The following is a 16262-nucleotide window of genomic DNA, read 5'->3' as shown; positions in this document are numbered from 1 at the left end:
AAAAGAGGAGGATTCATGGCAGATATTGGCTCAGGGCTAATCTTCCTACAAAAATATATATGTATTTTTTGTTGTTGTTGCAGAGAAATACAGGGAGCTCAATACAAAACTTTCAGATGTTAAATACATTAAATTAGGGTAAAATTCCGCAGTGGAAGTGAATGAAATGTGAATTCAAGGGGAAACATAAATAATGTAAAATGTCCAACCGTTGAAGAAGAGTTGATTTATACGTTTTTAAAAGGATGATGTTGGATATCAAATGGCTATGGCATTTAGAGTCTACTGGATACATTTAAAAGAGTGATATAAACAGTTTTATTTTAAAATGTCAATATTTACCAGACATCAGGATTTTTATACTCTTTGTAGTTATTTAAATTTACAAGGAAAAAATTAGATATAAAGGAAAAAATATGCAAGAGGTCACACAGTTTTCTGAAATGTTATTAGGGAACGTGCAAGCAAAAACATTTGAAGACTATTGAACTAGTCCTAGTTCGGCTGTCACGTCCGGGCAAGAAGGGACTCTGCCTTGAGCCCCACGTTTTAGAGGGCCCCACATGGCACACCACAAAAAGAATAAATTTGGAAAGGACATCACATATCTCTGTCATTAAGGATCTGACACTCAGTTCTAGCACAGTACGCTAGTTATCTATTGCAGTATAAGAAATTACCCCAAAAATGTAGTGACTCAGAACAATACACTGTATGATCTCGTGGTTTCCGTGGGTCAGAAATCTGGGAGAAGCTTAGCTGGATCCTCCACTTCAGGGTCTCTCACAAAGCTACTATCAAGGTGTTGCCCATGATGACATCTGAAGGCTCAACTGGGCAAGGATCTGCTTCTAAGCTCACTCCCACAGTTGTTGGCAGGATTCAGTTCCTTAAAGGTTGTCGGAATAAAGGTATCAGTTTCTTGTTGGCTGTTGTCCAGAGGCCACCCTCTGTTTCTTGCCATGTGAGCCTTTCCAACATGGCAGCTTGCTTCATCAAACCCAGCCATAGAGAGAGTACCAGCAAGACGAAAGCCATGTCTTTTATAACTTAACCTCAGAAGCGATGTTCCATCACTTCCACCATATTCTATTTGTTAGAAGAAAGTCACTAGATCCAGTCCACACTGGAGGGGAGGAGATTACATGAGGGCACGGATATCAGGAGGTGGAGAACACTGGGCGCCATTTTAGAAGGCTACCTGCTATGCACAGCATGCTTGTAAGTCTAAACATCTGCTGTTATAATTAAGACTATTCAAGTCCCAAGGAAATGTGTCTCCACACCTCTTGTGCTCTATTGCTGAAACCAAAGGTGATGTTGGAATGCCTTGAAGACTAATGGCTCGTGCGGCTACTGACTCTAGAGATGGACCCTTGTTTGGGATGCAAGGAGAACTGAGCAGTGAGAGCGATTAGCTAGGAGAAAAGACAAATTAATTAACTTGTCAAATCTCTCTCAGTCAGTAAGAATGCACTACTTCCTGCATAATGATGTATCATTTCCCAGTAGGGCGGCAGCTGCACATGGTGACTGAAGAACATTGTCCTGTACGAAATAATTCATATTACTCTGAAGTGTGTATACATGTATATGTAGGCATGAAAAGCATGGCACGTGAAGTTACACTGGCAACTAAATAGACATCCGATGCTTGAATTCCACGGTTTTATTTTTATGAAAATATTTAATAACACAGTTAAACTTTCAGAAAATTAAATTTAAAAATGTCAGCTTTCTATAAATAATTTTAAATATTTATTCAGTATAATTTGCATTTTACACTAATTTTAATAGATGATTTAAACATTAGAAAAGTCACATTTGAAAGCACGAAAATAATTTTAACTTTACATTAACTTAATTTTATATCTTTATGAAAATATATTCAAATTATGCAAAGTTTGAATACAGCTGCATTTAGCTTTTAAATTCTTTAGTCCATTACCATCAATAGAACACAGATCATGTGAAAATTATAACAACATAATTAGTGACTTTGCTAAAATGAAGATAAAAATTTTATGACATGGGGTCGGCCCAGTGATGCAGTGGTTCTGCTTCGGCGGCCCGGGGTTTGCCGGTTCGGATCCCGGGTGTGGACATGGCACCTCTTGGCAATCCATGCCATGGCAGGCGTCCCACATATAAAGTAGAGGAAGATGGGCATGGTTGTGAGCTCAGGGCCAGTCTTCCTCAGCAAAAAGAGGAGGATTGGCAGCAGATGTTAGCTCAGGGCTAATCTTCCTCAAAAGAAATTTTTTTTATGACATATAATTATTAATTTGTAAAGAACACGTCTTTATTTGATTATTCATCAATCATATCTGGTCTACCAACAGACTAGCTGGATACATGTGCTAATAACTAAATGTAGTTATTTTGATATTCTTCCAATAGCATTGCTTTACACACGTTCTTTGATTTTGTTGTTATCAAGGTAGATTTGTCAAAGGAAGAGCAATGAACATACTTAACAGTTTATTAGCTTGATTATTAACTTAAAAAAATTTGGACCTATGATATGCGAGCCTCCATTTTTGCTCTTGCCCTCGGGCCCTGCAAATGTCTACACCTTCTTTTCTCTCCTCAAATTAACCCCCTCATGCCTAGCTGATGATGTTACTTCCAAGTTCACTGAAAAACAGGGGCAACAGAAGAGAACCTCTTTTTCCACCTCCCACCACATCTCCCCACCTACCTACATGTCTGCCCTTAGACACTGTCTTCCCTCCAGGCACCACAAGTGTTAAGTGTCTGTCTAAGGCCTGTCCCTCCACTGTGCACTGAAACTCAGGTCCCTCTCACACAAGGACATCACTCCTACGATTGTCCTTTCACTCCCTTTTCTCTTTCCCTCTTTAGTTTGTCATTCCTAGCAAGCATATACAAATACCAGAAAACACCCATTAGAAAATCCTTTCCCTTGATCCCACATCTCCTTCTACATTATGCTGCATTTCTCTCCTTCCCTTTATGGCAAAATTCTTTGAAAGAGCTCACTGTACAGCAGTCTTGTTCTCCTCTTCCTCACCTACCACTCTCTCTTGAACTCTCTCCACTTCTCCCATCAGGAGGTGGGTTTATGAGGTCTGTATCTCCTTCCTGTAAATCTAAACAGGGTTGTGACTCTCTTGTAACCAATAGAGCGCAGTAGAAGTCATGCCGCATGATTTCTGAGGCTAGGTCAGAAAAGATGATATGGCATCTGCCTTGTTCACTGCAACACTTACTTTTGGAGCCATGAGTGCCATGTAAGAATTCTGACTACCCAAAGGATGCCATGCTGTGAAGAAGCCCAGGCTACATAGAGAGGACACGTGTACATGTTCTGGCCAACAGCCCCAGCAGAGATCTAGCTGATAGCCAGCATCTACCGGCAGATGTGTGAGAGAAGATGCCTCCAGATGATTCCAACTCTCAGCAGTTGTCACCCCTAGTCTTTAAGTCTTCCCAGCTGAGGACCCAGACGTCACTGGGCAAAGACAAGCCATCCTGAATTCCTGACACAATATTCCATAAGCACAGTAAAGTGGCTGTTTCATGCTGCTAAATTTGGGAGTGGTATGTCAGGCAGCAATAGTAACTGGAACAGTGTGTGTGCGTGTGAATATATATACATTTGTATATTTCCTAGCTTTGTCTGCTGAGAAGGCCTAGAAACAATGGCATCCTGGTAGCAGTGAGGACATCTGGCACCCAGATCTTGGTTTCCAAATACTATCCTCTGTTGAAAGAAGCCAGAGCCCCTTGAAGAAATGGTTGATTCCTGGGCTGAGGCAGGAAAAGTACAAATTGAGCCTGGATTACTTCTTGTACCAGAAAGTAAGGAAGTGCTCAAATAATGAGGACATTTCAAAAGGGCATGGGAGCTAGCTTGAAGGGCTTTCCCATTTGCCAAATTTGGGATAATTTGTGCATCGAAATAATATTGATTGTAACTGATTACAACTTATTAAATAAAATAAAAATTATGGGTCCAGAGAATACAAATAAATATGGTAGTAACGGATTACAACTCATTGAGTAAAATAGGAATCCAGGAGTCCATATGATATAAATAAATTAATAAATGGAGGGGAAAGGAATGCCCTCTTTTATAGTAGATTGTTGACTGAAAACTGAAGAAGAAATGACAATAAAAAATCATTTACTAAACATCATCATGGTGGCTATCCTGATGGTGGTCATCAGTGGACACTGAGGCAGAGAGGTGGAGACGTGATGACACACCAGAGACTCGGGAATTACAAAGGTACAAGTGGTGGCTTCAGGGTGGAGAACGCTGCCAGACTGAGTTGGCAGTGCCAGGGGTGAGATGGGTTCACCTCTTGCACCTTCTGATGTGATGCACTGAGAAAGGCACATATTTCTCTCCTGCCCTTACATGCATTTAGGTTCGAGGGACATCCTACAGAAGCAACAGGACTGTACTCTTTAAAAGTGATTCAAGAAAGACAGGGAAAGACAGAGAAACTTCCCAGATCAAAGGAGACTGCAGATGTGTGACAACCAAATGCAACATGTCATCCTGGACCAGAAAGGACAAAGACATTATGGGACAGCAGATGAAGTTTGAATGGTACCTATAAATTGGATGGTGGTGTTGATTTCCTGATTAGATGATGTGTTCGTTTGCTGGGGCTGCTGTAACAAAGTTCCACAAACTAGGTGGCTTAAACGATAGAAGTTTGTTGTCTCACAGTTCTGAAGCCTCAAAGTCTGAAATCAAGGTGTCGGAAGGGTTGGTTCTCTCTGGGGGCTGTGAGAGAGAAGTCTATTCCATGTCTCCCCGGTAGCTTCTGGAGGTTTGCTGGCACTCTTTGGCGTTCCTTAGCTTGTAGACACGTCAACCCTATCTCTGCCTTCATGTTTACATAGCGTTCTCATTGTATGTGGGTCTGTGTCCAAATTTCCCCTTTGCGTAAGGACATCGGTCATATTGGATCAGGGGTCCACCCTACTGCAGGATGACCTCATCTTGATTTAACCAATTAATCTGCAACAACCCTATTTCCAAGTAAGGTCACATTCTGAGGTACTGGGGGTTAAGACTGCAATATTTGAATTTTGGGGGGACACAATTCAACCCATAACAGATGGTCATATCAAGGTTGAGAGAGATGGAGCAAATAAAGTCAAATGTTGTCAAATGAGGAATCGAGGTGAAAAGGATATCAGAGTTATTCATACTCTTCTTGAATGTTTTCTGTAAGCTTGAAATTATTTCAAAAAAATTTTTAAATTCATTAAAGTGCTGGGTTTACGTACTACACAAGATCTTGGTGCTGAATCTACCATGGCGAAGGAACTGTAAAGAGATGATAAAAGTGTTCAGGTAGCCTTATTGCAAACTTGCCTGAGACATAAGTGAGTGTGTTAGAAATTAATAGGTTATGTTTCAATAGCACTTCATAATTTACAAAAAAATACTTCATGGGGCCCGATCTGTGGCGGAGTGGTTAAGTTCACACTCTCCGCTTTGGCGGCCCAGGGTTTCGCCGGTTTGGACCCTGGGCGTGGACGTGGCACCGCTCATCAAGCCATGCTGTGGTGGCATCCCACATGGCACAACTAGAAGGACCCACAGCTAAAAGTATACAACTATGTACTAGAGGGCTTTGGGGAGAAAAAGGAAAAATAAAATCTTTAAAAAAAAAACACTTTATTTCATTTGTCCTTCATAACAATTCTGTGAGGCAAGAAGATTTCTCAATTTTCTAAAAAACTAAAGAAAGTTCAGGTGACTTGCTTGGGGTCACACTCACATAACTGCTAAGAGATGAACTGAGGCATATTAAAAATTTTAAGAGTTTATTTGAACAAAAATCCATTCCAGTGGGGCAACACCAAAGTGGAAATGGTTACCAGCACTCCTCAGACATATTCCCTATACCGTACAGGGAAAGTGTGGAAGCAGAGAAAGGAAATTGCTTGGTCGGCTGTAGCTGAAAGCCTAGTCGGCTGTTTGTGATTGGCTGTCCTTAGCATTTTGATTCCATAACGTTGAGGCATTTACAGGTTTAGATTTTGGTTTGCTTTGGTAGGTCACTGTGGCCTTAGAGCAACCTCAGACTAATGGGCTCCTTGTTTAATTAATTTAACACAACTAAGCAGTGATTAGTTAGGATTCTGATCCAGGTTTTTTCACTCATAATGCAATCCCCTGTGACAGCAGCAAACGATAATATGAATTGACTCTAAACAAAACTGTGACATCATTTGTACCTTTTGGGGTAAACAAAGGTCTTCCCAAGTAAACAAGGTATTCCTATTAAGATCAAAGTGTAGTTTAGGTAAGAGACTCTAAAGGTTCCAGGTATGAGGCCCCCCCACCACACACGCCACTTCCTTCACTGTACCCCACCACCACCACCATTTATCCTGGGGCCCCAGGTCTACACATCGGCTTCAATTTCCTTCACAGCTGTAACCTTAAAAATAAAATAGCCAGGGCCCAGCCTGTGGCTGAGTGATTAAGTTCATGAGCTCTACTTCAGCAGCCCGGGGTTCGCAGGTTCGGATCCTGGGCACAGACCTACACACAGCTCATCAAGCCATGCTGTGGTGGTGTCCCACATAGAGGAGCTAGAATGACCTACAACTAGGATATACAACTATGTACCGGGGCTTTGGGGAGAAAAAAGAAAAAAAAGAGGAAGATTGGCAACAGAAGTTAGCTCAGGGCTAATCTTAAAAAAAAAAAAAAAAAACACCAGTTATTTTACCAGCAAAACCGTTTATTCGGAAATAGCCAAAGAATTGCAATTTGGGATGTGCATGTTGTGGCGGACCACAGGCAAATCCAACAAACAAGGCAGAGGAAAGCTATTTTATAGAGCAAAAGGAGGAAATTGGGAGGGGTTGCTTTGAAGGAAGGTCCATTGGAGAAAAGCAAGAGTTCAGGGCGGTGACAGCTTCTCACTTGCTGAGTTGCTGGGCAATTGATTTCTGTTTGGGATGCAATGTACATTTCTTCCTGTAACTGAAGATTCTTTCCTATTGACTTCTTTCTGTCGGGGTCTATAATTGATTATCTTTCTTGTAACTGAACTCGAATGACACTGTTGGGAGCTCCTCCTTCTGGCCTCCTGACTCCGTTTTAAATGAGGTTTCCCTTCATTAATTTTCACAGAGACCTTCAGGCCAGTGCCTGGGGAACAGGGTCAAGAAAAGGCCTTCAACCCTTGCCCCAGGGACAACCTCCTGGACATTTCCCGCCAGCAACTCTCAGACCAGAACGCCCGCCCCACCTCCCCAAGCCGCAAAACCTCACTCTTTGTTATTATGCCCCAACAGTTAAGTCCCAGCCACACGCTCTCCCCCTGCTGACCAATCACGGTCTTTCTCTTTTTAAAACCCTCCCGCTGGACTCTTGCGGTCCAATTATAACCTTCCTCTTGCCCTGCAGGGACCGGAAGTTAGAAAGAGAACTCTCTGGGTTCCAGTGCCCAAACTTTTGGGCCTGCAGACCCCAGGGAGAGCCACGCCTGCGCGGACTGCAGGCGCCATGGCTCATCCTCATCCACCTTGGTTAAGAGAGCTGCTCCCCACCCCCTCACCCACTGTAAAGCTGGAAGGGGATTTAGATCCTTGACCGACAGCGGCTCACAGTAGCATATGAGGTCCGGTTGCTCATTCTCTATCTGTAGGGGCCCCAGACCTCGAACCTTGAGCCTAGAGACCCAGAATGACTTGGGCAGTTCCAGTTTGCATGTCTCTGTGTTGGGCCTTCAGTTTCCAAAACACAGACTTATAGGATGGTAAAGCTGGACAGACTGGGAATCATTTAGTCCAGACCATTCACATTGCACTGGATTGTTCCAAAAGCTCGGAGACTCTACTCTTCTTTTTCTCTCTTGCGTGGGGGAATTAGGGTCAAGCAGAGCAGGCGCAGGACTTGCTGCCACCACGACCCTTAATCCTGGCATTGCTGAGCAAGGGCTTCTATCCCAGACTCCCCGATCCAGCCAGCTGTCAGACTGTGGGTTAGGATGGCAGAGGAGGAGGGCAATGTGGACGAGGAGGATGTGTTCCTGGCATTTGCTCAGGGTCCCTCTCCTCCCAGGGGTCCCCTGCGTCGGGCCTTGGACAAGGGCTTCTTTATCTTTCTGGCCCTCAGCCTGACACTACTGATGCTAGAGGCTGTTTACAAGCTGCTGTGGCCGCTACAATGGGCAAAGTTTGGGGACTGGCTCCTGGGAACACCTCAGAAGGAGGAGGAGCTGGAATTGTGACCACCTTTCCTATAAACATCCTCTTTCCCTGCCAGAGGTGAGAGGGAGATGGGAGGACATGGGACTGTTGGGAGCTGCGGAGGGGACACTTGGAGAGCTTAGGTCAGCTGTCTTAAAATTTCTGCACCTATACCCTGGGAAATAATTTTGAAAAAGTTTGTAGTGCTTGTGTATTTTTAAGTAAGTGTCAAAAATTTTTCATCATCGGGGCTGGGCCGATGTCCGAGTGGTTGAGTTTGCACACTCTGCTTTGGCGGCCCAGGGGTTCACTGGTTCAAATCCTGGGCTCCGACGTGGCACCGCTCATTGAGCCATGCTGGGGCGGCGTTTCACATGCCGCAACTAGAAGGACCCACAACTGAAAATACACAACCAAGTGCTGGGGGCTTTGGGGAGAAAAAGGAAAAATAAAATCTTTAAAAAAATTGTTTTCATCATAAATTAAAGTTGTTCCAAGGATGTAATTTCTGACATATTGAAAACATCTGTAATTTAAAATAAAACAATTAAACCCCCCTTTTGAATGTTCAGGAGAACTGAAATATCAGAGTGACTTGATACCCACCACCACTCATTTATTTATTTATTTTTTAGTTATTTTTTTTAAGGTATGCTTGTTTGGTGAAGAAGATTGGTGCTGAACTAACATCTGTTACCAATCTTCCTTTTTTTTTACTCCCCAAATGCACAGTTGTGTATCCTAATTGTAAGTCATTCTTGTTCTTCTGTGTGGGATGCCACCACAGCATGGCTTGATGAGCAGTGTGTAGGTCCGTGCCCAGGATCCGAACCAGCGAACCCCGCGCCGCCAAAGGGGAGTAGGCAAACTTAACCACTCGGCCATGGGGCCGGCCCGCACCCATTTAAAAATACAGAAATAAACTCAACAACTGGGAATCATTCTTTTTCTTTTTTCATCATTCACTTTTCTCCTTGAACTCCTATTACCACTCTACTTCCCCACAGACAATTTTACGCTTTTATCTTGAAAGTCTTTTATTGACCAATCTATCACACTTTTCTATATATATATGTGTATATATATATATATATATATACTAATTGAAATGAAAAAAATGTTTCCTTCTTGCAACCATAAGACTCTAGTTTTAAAAAAAAATTTCTTCTAGGTTATCATTACAATTATTATGAGAACAGAACTGATCAAATAGCATAAAGATTGTACACATTTCTATAACTGTTAAAAATAAAAAGTACATTTTTTTTAGATTTTATTTTTTTCCTTTTTCTCCCCAAAGCCCCCCGGTACTTAGTTGTATGTTCTTAGTTGTGGGTCCTTCTAGTTGTGGCATGTGGGATGCTGCCTCAGCGTGGCTCGATGAGCAGTGCCATGTCCACGCCCAGGATTGGAACCGACGAAACACTGGGCCGCCTGCAGCAGAGCGTACGAACTCAACCACTTGGCCACGGGGCCAGCCCCCCAAAAAGTACATTTTTAATGAGATAATTGAAGTGGTGTTTATGGTGCCTTGATGAAAGAAATAGACTACATCTCTCTTTATTTAAGACAAGGTAAATTTATCCCCAGGAGATTTCATGTTTGAGAACTATACTTTTTTTTTTTTTTAAGGGGGAGAAAGTCTATTGTAAAAGGGAAAAGGGAAGAAGAACTTCTGCTGCTGGAGTTTACTGAGGAAGACCAATTCTGGGAAATTTGAGGATCTGGAAATTAAACCCCTTATATCTTCCAAGCCTGAATACCCTTTAGAGAGTTTTCAAGTTTCCCAATTTAAAGACTGTAGGCTTAGACGACTGGTGTGGGGTTCTTTAATAGAAGGGAGGGTTTGAGGTTCTGGGACTCTGAGGGCTTAGGGATGTAAGAGCCTCTGGGATCCTAGAAAGTGGCAAGATGCCCACCACTTATGGAATGTGCCAGGATGCAGGAGGTGGGAATCTCAGCAACTGGAACCGTGTTAACCTTTCCTGTTTCCCCATAAGCTCACCTTTGGACCCAGCCTTGCCTCTAGGAGTCCCTCCAGCCTTCCTAAAGCTGGGCGAGGTGGGGGTGCCGGCGAGGCAGGCGTCAAAGTGGGTTTCTTCTCTCTTCGTTCTTCCCTCAGCTCTCCCCGAGGAAGAGGAGGAGACGGGCCCCGAGGTATGTTACGAGCCTCATTTCGTCTCACAGCGGCAATTCGCACAGATCCTCCTCAAACCCCTCGCCCCATATCGCCTGGGCTCAGGTCCTGGAGCTCCTGGACAAAGTACAGCCCCCTGGTCATCACCGCCTGCGCCTCGGGGACCACCCTCGAGAAAAGGACAGAGAACCACCTACGTCCCACTGGCTTGGTTGGTCATTAGTTCTGTGGAGGAGCTTGAAAAGGCGCCAACAACAATAGCAATAATAATACCACCACACTTGTACAGCGCGTTGTGCTCATTTGTATGCATGTGTTGTGATTTCACGATTGGGAGATGTAGGAATCTGGACGTCGAAGTCGCTGCTGGACAGCGGCACGGGAGCTCGCAGCCCGTAGCACGCAAGGGCCTGGCACGGTCGGTTAAGCCGTGGAAACGGGTACCTGGCAGGTAGGAAAGCAGCGCCGGAAGGCTTGTTAATAGCCTAGCGGAAGGAAAAGGTTATATTTCCCTCTTAAGAAACTCCTGCCCTTCCGTGTACCCCTGCGCAGCCGTGGAGGGCCCAATCCTTAGCTGTCCTGTTCCGTTCCCCTCCCCTGCTTGCAAACGGGGCTCAGTCCACCCGCACGCGACTCGCCGGCGGCCGGGCCGGATGCGGGAAGTTCCTGATTGGCGGAGTCGCAGAAGCACCGGGAGAAAAGAGCTCCACTGGCGGAGCGCCCGAGTGCCAGCTTAGCCAACGCCGTACAGCAAGATGGCGCCCCCCAGGTACAGTGGGGGCTCCCTGCGAGGACCAACCGCCCCCTACAGGTCAGGGGAAGGGAGCTGCAGACTGGGTGGGCGGCACGGGAGGTGCCCGGGGGCGGGCCTACCGTCACTTCCGGCCACGGGGGCCGGAGAAACCGTGTTCCGTACGACAACATGGCCGCGCTCAGGTACCTGTAGGCGGAAACTCTGCGACTTCCGGTCCAGAGTAGGGCCTGCGGTGGGAGGAGGAAGGCGGAGGGAACCATGCGAGGTTGTGAGATCAGCGGCGAGGGTCGCCTCGAGAGACCGTTACTGAGGTGGGGGCCGGACGGTGCGGGGAGCGAAGGCAGGGGCGGGAATGTCGAGGGAGAGGTACTGGGGAGTCCCGGGCGCTGAGTCTGAGGGGCAAGCTGTGGTACCTTCCTTCCTGTCCCTGAAGGGGAGTGGGGCGGCGAGGGGCTGAACTGGGGGAGGGGGACTTGGCGGGAAGCTCACCCAGGGGAAGGGGCCGGACTCAGGGTTGGGATCCAAGAGGAATCGGGAGAGCCCAGCGCGGTGCTTACGATCGGTTACAGGTCACAGAGAGAGAATGGGGAAAATTTGGGTGGGGTGAAAGGGAGGGGACTTGGGGTGAAATATTTCCAACCTAACGCCCCGGTTTGAGGAGACCCATCAAAGGGTAGAATATGGAGATAATCCAGGTAAGAGAAAGGGGAGTGGTTTTTGGGAGGGAACCTCCTTCTCCTGAGAGACAGTCTAGGAGTTGGGGTGATCCTTCAGGATGGGGTGAGGGTATGAATTTGACGTGTCTGAGAGCGAAAGGGGGAAAACACGTGAGTGGTGCCGACGGGGGTGTGGTATCTGTGCTAGGGGATGTCAGGGAAATCTGGAGTGCAGTGTGGGAGGTGGTCCAGGGGTTGGCAGGAATCAACTTGCCAACTATGAGAAATAATGGGAAAACACAACAGAAAGACCGGATATCGACTTGAGGGGTGGAGCTGGGAGTGACAACTCAAGGTTTTCAGGCGGTTTGGGGCTCCCATAGTAAAGGGCTGAAAAGTACATGGTACTAATGCTTCCTGAAGATAGGCAGTGAGGACACTGTTGGGCAGGGCTGGGTGTTACTGAAACCCAAGAAGACTGGAAAATGTGTGAGATGAAGGGATGGGGCTATGCTGGCGGGGCTCTTTCTGAGGCCCCATCCCCTTCCAGCAGGAATTCCGAAATCCCCAACACTTCCTCCCTCCTGGGGATTTGATCCCCCATGGCCACCGCTAACAGCATCATCGTGCTGGATGATGATGACGAAGATGAAGCAGCTGCTCAGCCAGGGCCCTCCCACCCACCCCCCAATCCGGCCTCACCCCAGGCAGAAGCCCCTGGCTCCTCTCAGCCCCGTAGGGCCAGAGGAAGCAGTAGTTCGGGCGGCAAGAAATGCTACAAGTTGGAGAATGAGAAGCTGTTTGAAGAGGTGAGCTTTAGGGGAGAAGATTCTTCTTGTACCCCAGGGAGGGGGATGGCTGACTGGCTCTCCTGTCCGTTCTTCCCCACTAACCTTCTTTCTCTCAACTCCCTCCCTTGTCTCTTTCCCCCTCCCTTCTTCCCCTGAACCCTCTAGTTCCTTGAACTGTGTAAGACGCAGACGGCAGACCACCCTGAGGTGGTCCCATTCCTCTATAACCGGCAGCAGCGGGCCCACTCTCTGTTTCTGGCCTCAGCGGAGTTCTGCAACATCCTCTCTCGGGTGCTGTCCCGGGCCCGGAGCCGGCCAGCTAAGCTCTATGTCTACATTAATGAGCTCTGCACTGTTCTCAAGGCCCACTCAGCCAAGAAGAAGGTGAACCTGGCCCCGGCTGCCACCACCTCTAGTGAGCCCTCTGGGAATAGCCCTCCCACAGACCCCTCCTTGGACTCCACAAATGCTGAGACGGCTGCCACTGAGGCCCCAAGGACCCGTGGTTCCCGGCGGCAGATCCAGCGTTTGGAGCAGCTGCTAGCGCTCTATGTGGCAGAAATCCGGCGGCTGCAGGAAAAGGAGCTGGATCTCTCAGAATTGGACGACCCCGACTCCACGTACCTGCAGGAGGCGAGGTTGAAGCGGAAGCTGATCCGCCTCTTTGGGCGGCTGTGTGAGTTGAAAGACTGCTCTTCACTGACGGGCCGGGTCATAGAGCAGCGCATCCCCTACCGGGGCACCCGCTACCCAGAGGTTAACAGGCGCATCGAGCGGCTCATCAACAAGCCAGGGCCTGATACCTTCCCTGACTATGGAGATGTGCTGCGGGCCGTGGAGAAGGCAGCTGCTCGGCACAGCCTTGGCCTCCCCCGACAGCAGCTCCAGCTCATGGCTCAGGATGCCTTCCGAGATGTGGGCATCAGGTTACAGGAGCGACGCCACCTCGATCTCATCTACAACTTTGGCTGTCACCTCACCGATGACTATAGGCCAGGTAGGGATTAGTGAGATACCCGTCAGTAGCCCTTATATGGCAGGTATGTGCTGGAGGGGGCCTCTCTCTAGTTCCTTCTACGATTTTGGCTGAGTACTCTGACTGTATATCTTCCCACGTAGGCACTGACCCTGCACTGTCAGATCCCACTCTAGCCCGGCGCCTACGGGAAAACCGGAGCTTGGCTATGAGCCGGCTGGACGAGGTCATCTCCAAATATGCAGTGATGCAAGACAAGAGTGAGGAGGGCGAGAGACAGAAGAGAAGAGCCCGGCTCCCCCAGGCCACCTCTTCCCACCCTGCAGACTCCCCCAAAGCCTCCTTGGATTCTGGTGAGGTATGGAAGGGATACACCCTTCAGAGAAACCTTGTCCTTCCCCTGCACTGGCCAGCAGGGAGTCCAGGGTGACTGACGGGGGAGTGTGCAGAAGGAACGCAAGAACCAGACCCTCTGGGGCAAGGGAGTCCTTAGAGAAACTCCTTTGTCTCCCAGGGCCCTAGTGGAATGGCATCCCAGGAGTGCCCTACCACCTCCAAGGTTGAGACAGATGATGAAGAAGATGAGGAAAGTGATGAGGAAGAGGAAGAAGAGGAGGAGGAGGAAGACGAGGAGGAGGACGACGACGAGGAGGAGGACGACGACGAGGAGGCCACAGATTCCGAAGAAGAGGAGGATCTGGAACAGATGCAGGAAGGTCAGGACGATGAAGAGGAGGAGGAGGAAGAAGGTATGTCAAGACAACAGGCTCCTCATATGTCACTTCCCTCAACTCTGGGTGGGCGTGAGCCACCTGTTTGAGACCCCGCCCGTCCTCCTCTTAGTCCTAGTGTCCTCTCAGTAGTATTCTTTCTCCTAGTTCTCATGCTCCCTCTCCCCTCTTTTCTTCTTTTCCAGGTAAGGATGGAGACAAGAGCCCCATGTCCCCACCACAGATCTCCACTGAAAAGAACCTGGAACCTAGCAAAGGCATCAACAGGTCTTCAGGGGAAGAGCAAAACAAAGAACTCAGAGGGTCACCATCGTCACTGTCAGAAGAACCCCTGGCCCCCTCCAGCATAGATGCTGAAAGCAATGGAGAACGCCTGGAGGAGTTGCCCCTGGACGAGGAGAGCCCTGTGTCTCAGCTCTTTGAGCTAGAGATTGAAGCCTTGCCCCTGGATACCAACCCTTCCCCCGAGGAGAGGGACGTTTCCTCTTCCAGGAAGCAATCAAAGGACCCGCTCACCACTGTTTTGGAGAATGGAGCAGCCATGGTCACCTCTACTTCCTTCAATGGAGGTGTCTCTCCTCACACCCGGGGAGATTCCAGTCCTCCCTGCAAGAAATCTCGGAAGGAGAAGCAAACAGGAGCAGGGCCATTAGAAAACAGGTAACGACAAAGAGGAGGAAGAGGGAAGCCAAGGAGGGACTGTGGGGGTTTTCTGAGCCTGTTGTGGAACTGAGCCTGTGGGCAGAGACTGGACACTCCCCCTCCGGCCTCAGGCCCCTCCTGTAGCCCCACACTTTTATGTTTCTGTCCCTAGCTATGTGGAAAGGCAAAGGGCAGTGCACGAGAAGAATGACAAGAAGATCTGTGCCCTGCCCAGCCCACCTTCCCCCTTGGCTTCCATGGCCCCAGTTGCTGATTCCTCCACGAGGGTGGACTCTCCTAGCCATGGCCTGGTGACCAGCTCCCTCTGTAGCCCATCTCCAGCCCGGTTGTCCCAAACCCCACAATCACAACCCTCCCAGCCTGGTACTTACAAGGTAAGGAGGGGAAGTTGTTTTCCTGACTTCATTCTCTTTCACAGTTGCAGGCGCTCTGTCTGAATATTTGACCCGCCACACTCTCTCTCTCTTTCTTTTTTCCCACCCCACTTTTTAATCTCTGATAAATCCTTCTCTCCCTCTATTCCAGACCTCTCTGACTCTTTGTCTCTCACTCCCCTGCAGATGAGTGTGGCCACACAGTGCGATCCAGAGGAGATCATCGTGCTCTCAGACTCTGATTAGCTGCCTCCCCCTGCTCCCTGCCTCCAAAACGTTTTGGGGAGAGTATTTGGAGGATGGTGGGAAGCAGATGACTGAGGAAAGGATGAACTGAGCTAATCCCCTTTTGGTGGTTTCTTTTAAAAAAAAAAAAAAGCTTAAGTTTTACACAGAAACATTAATAAACAATAAAGTTCTTTTCTTATTGTATCTCTGTCTTTTCCTTATTCTTCTGCTCTCACCGATTGGCACCACCTGCTCTCTGGCTCGGGGTTAGCCCGCCCCCGGGTAGCCCTGGACCTGTCCTTCTAGCCTGGCCTTAGCACGCCTCTCTGGGAGTAGCCTCGCTCTCGGGATTTCCCCTTGTCCTCTCCCAGGCATTAAAAAATGTGCTTCAGCCTCTTGAACGCGCCTTACTTTCTCACTTGGAGCGGTAGGAGTAAAAAAGCCAATCAGGGGCAGATTCAAGGTTATTTGGCCAATCCGGGCCCGGAGGAAGGGGGCGGGATTTCAGGGGGACTGTCAAGCTGGGAGACCAGGGCGATTAGCTCCCGCAAACCCTCTAATGGCCACAGCTCAGGGGCGGAGCCTAGGCAGCGATGGCCCTGACCCATCGCCGATGGGAAGAGGCAGGCTTACAGAATTAAAGGGGAATGAGTGCTTCGGCCGAACCAAATCCTGAGTCCTTAGCGGCGGAAAGGACCTGGTACCTTTAAGGGGGAATGAGGCGACAGTTCTTTAAAGGAGAAGCGGCCGAGTCGG

The 16262-nt window shown here is 48.0% G+C and overlaps 2 protein-coding genes and 1 long non-coding RNA gene across 4 annotated transcripts; 2 read left to right on the top strand and 1 right to left on the bottom strand.

The window, feature by feature from the left end:
• Positions 1 to 7410: 7410 nt before the first annotated feature.
• On the top strand, positions 7411 to 10448 carry SMIM40 (small integral membrane protein 40). Its single transcript, XM_070584370.1, has 2 exons — positions 7411 to 8274; positions 10319 to 10448. The coding sequence occupies exon 1, from the start codon at positions 7995 to 7997 to the stop codon at positions 8235 to 8237; it is 243 nt and encodes an 80-aa protein (XP_070440471.1). The 5' UTR covers positions 7411 to 7994; the 3' UTR covers positions 8238 to 8274; positions 10319 to 10448.
• LOC139077298 (uncharacterized) lies at positions 9216 to 11315 on the bottom strand. Of its 2 annotated transcripts, XR_011529686.1 has the most exons (4): positions 11207 to 11315; positions 10531 to 10777; positions 10202 to 10450; positions 9216 to 9630 (listed from the first exon to the last, which is right to left on the bottom strand). It is a non-coding gene; the product is annotated as an uncharacterized lncRNA (long non-coding RNA). The 2 variants fall into 2 exon arrangements; XR_011529685.1 differs by having other exon boundaries at positions 10202 to 10777.
• A 1030-nt stretch (positions 11316 to 12345) lies between these two features.
• DAXX (death domain associated protein) lies at positions 12346 to 15710 on the top strand. Its single transcript, XM_008543719.2, has 7 exons — positions 12346 to 12552; positions 12700 to 13531; positions 13654 to 13868; positions 14025 to 14259; positions 14427 to 14901; positions 15056 to 15278; positions 15465 to 15710. The coding sequence occupies exons 1-7, from the start codon at positions 12346 to 12348 to the stop codon at positions 15522 to 15524; spliced, it is 2247 nt and encodes a 748-aa protein (XP_008541941.2). The 3' UTR covers positions 15525 to 15710.
• The last annotated feature ends 552 nt before the right edge of the window (positions 15711 to 16262 follow it).

This window comes from Equus przewalskii, chromosome 19 (genome assembly GCF_037783145.1).
Source record: "Equus przewalskii isolate Varuska chromosome 19, EquPr2, whole genome shotgun sequence".
NCBI lineage: Eukaryota > Metazoa > Chordata > Mammalia > Perissodactyla > Equidae > Equus > Equus przewalskii.
The sequence above is the reverse complement of the archived record's forward strand: the minus strand, read 5'-3'. Positions and strand labels throughout refer to the sequence as shown.

Coding starts and splice junctions, on each gene's coding strand:
- DAXX (XM_008543719.2), top strand. CDS start 12,346: ATGGCCACCGCTAACAGCATCATCGTGCTGGATGATGATGACGAAGAT. Junction 12,553..12,699: donor ATGAGAAGCTGTTTGAAGAG/GTGAGCTTTAGG, acceptor TGAACCCTCTAG/TTCCTTGAACTGTGTAAGAC. Junction 13,869..14,024: donor CCTCCTTGGATTCTGGTGAG/GTATGGAAGGGA, acceptor TTTGTCTCCCAG/GGCCCTAGTGGAATGGCATC.
- SMIM40 (XM_070584370.1), top strand. CDS start 7,995: ATGGCAGAGGAGGAGGGCAATGTGGACGAGGAGGATGTGTTCCTGGCA.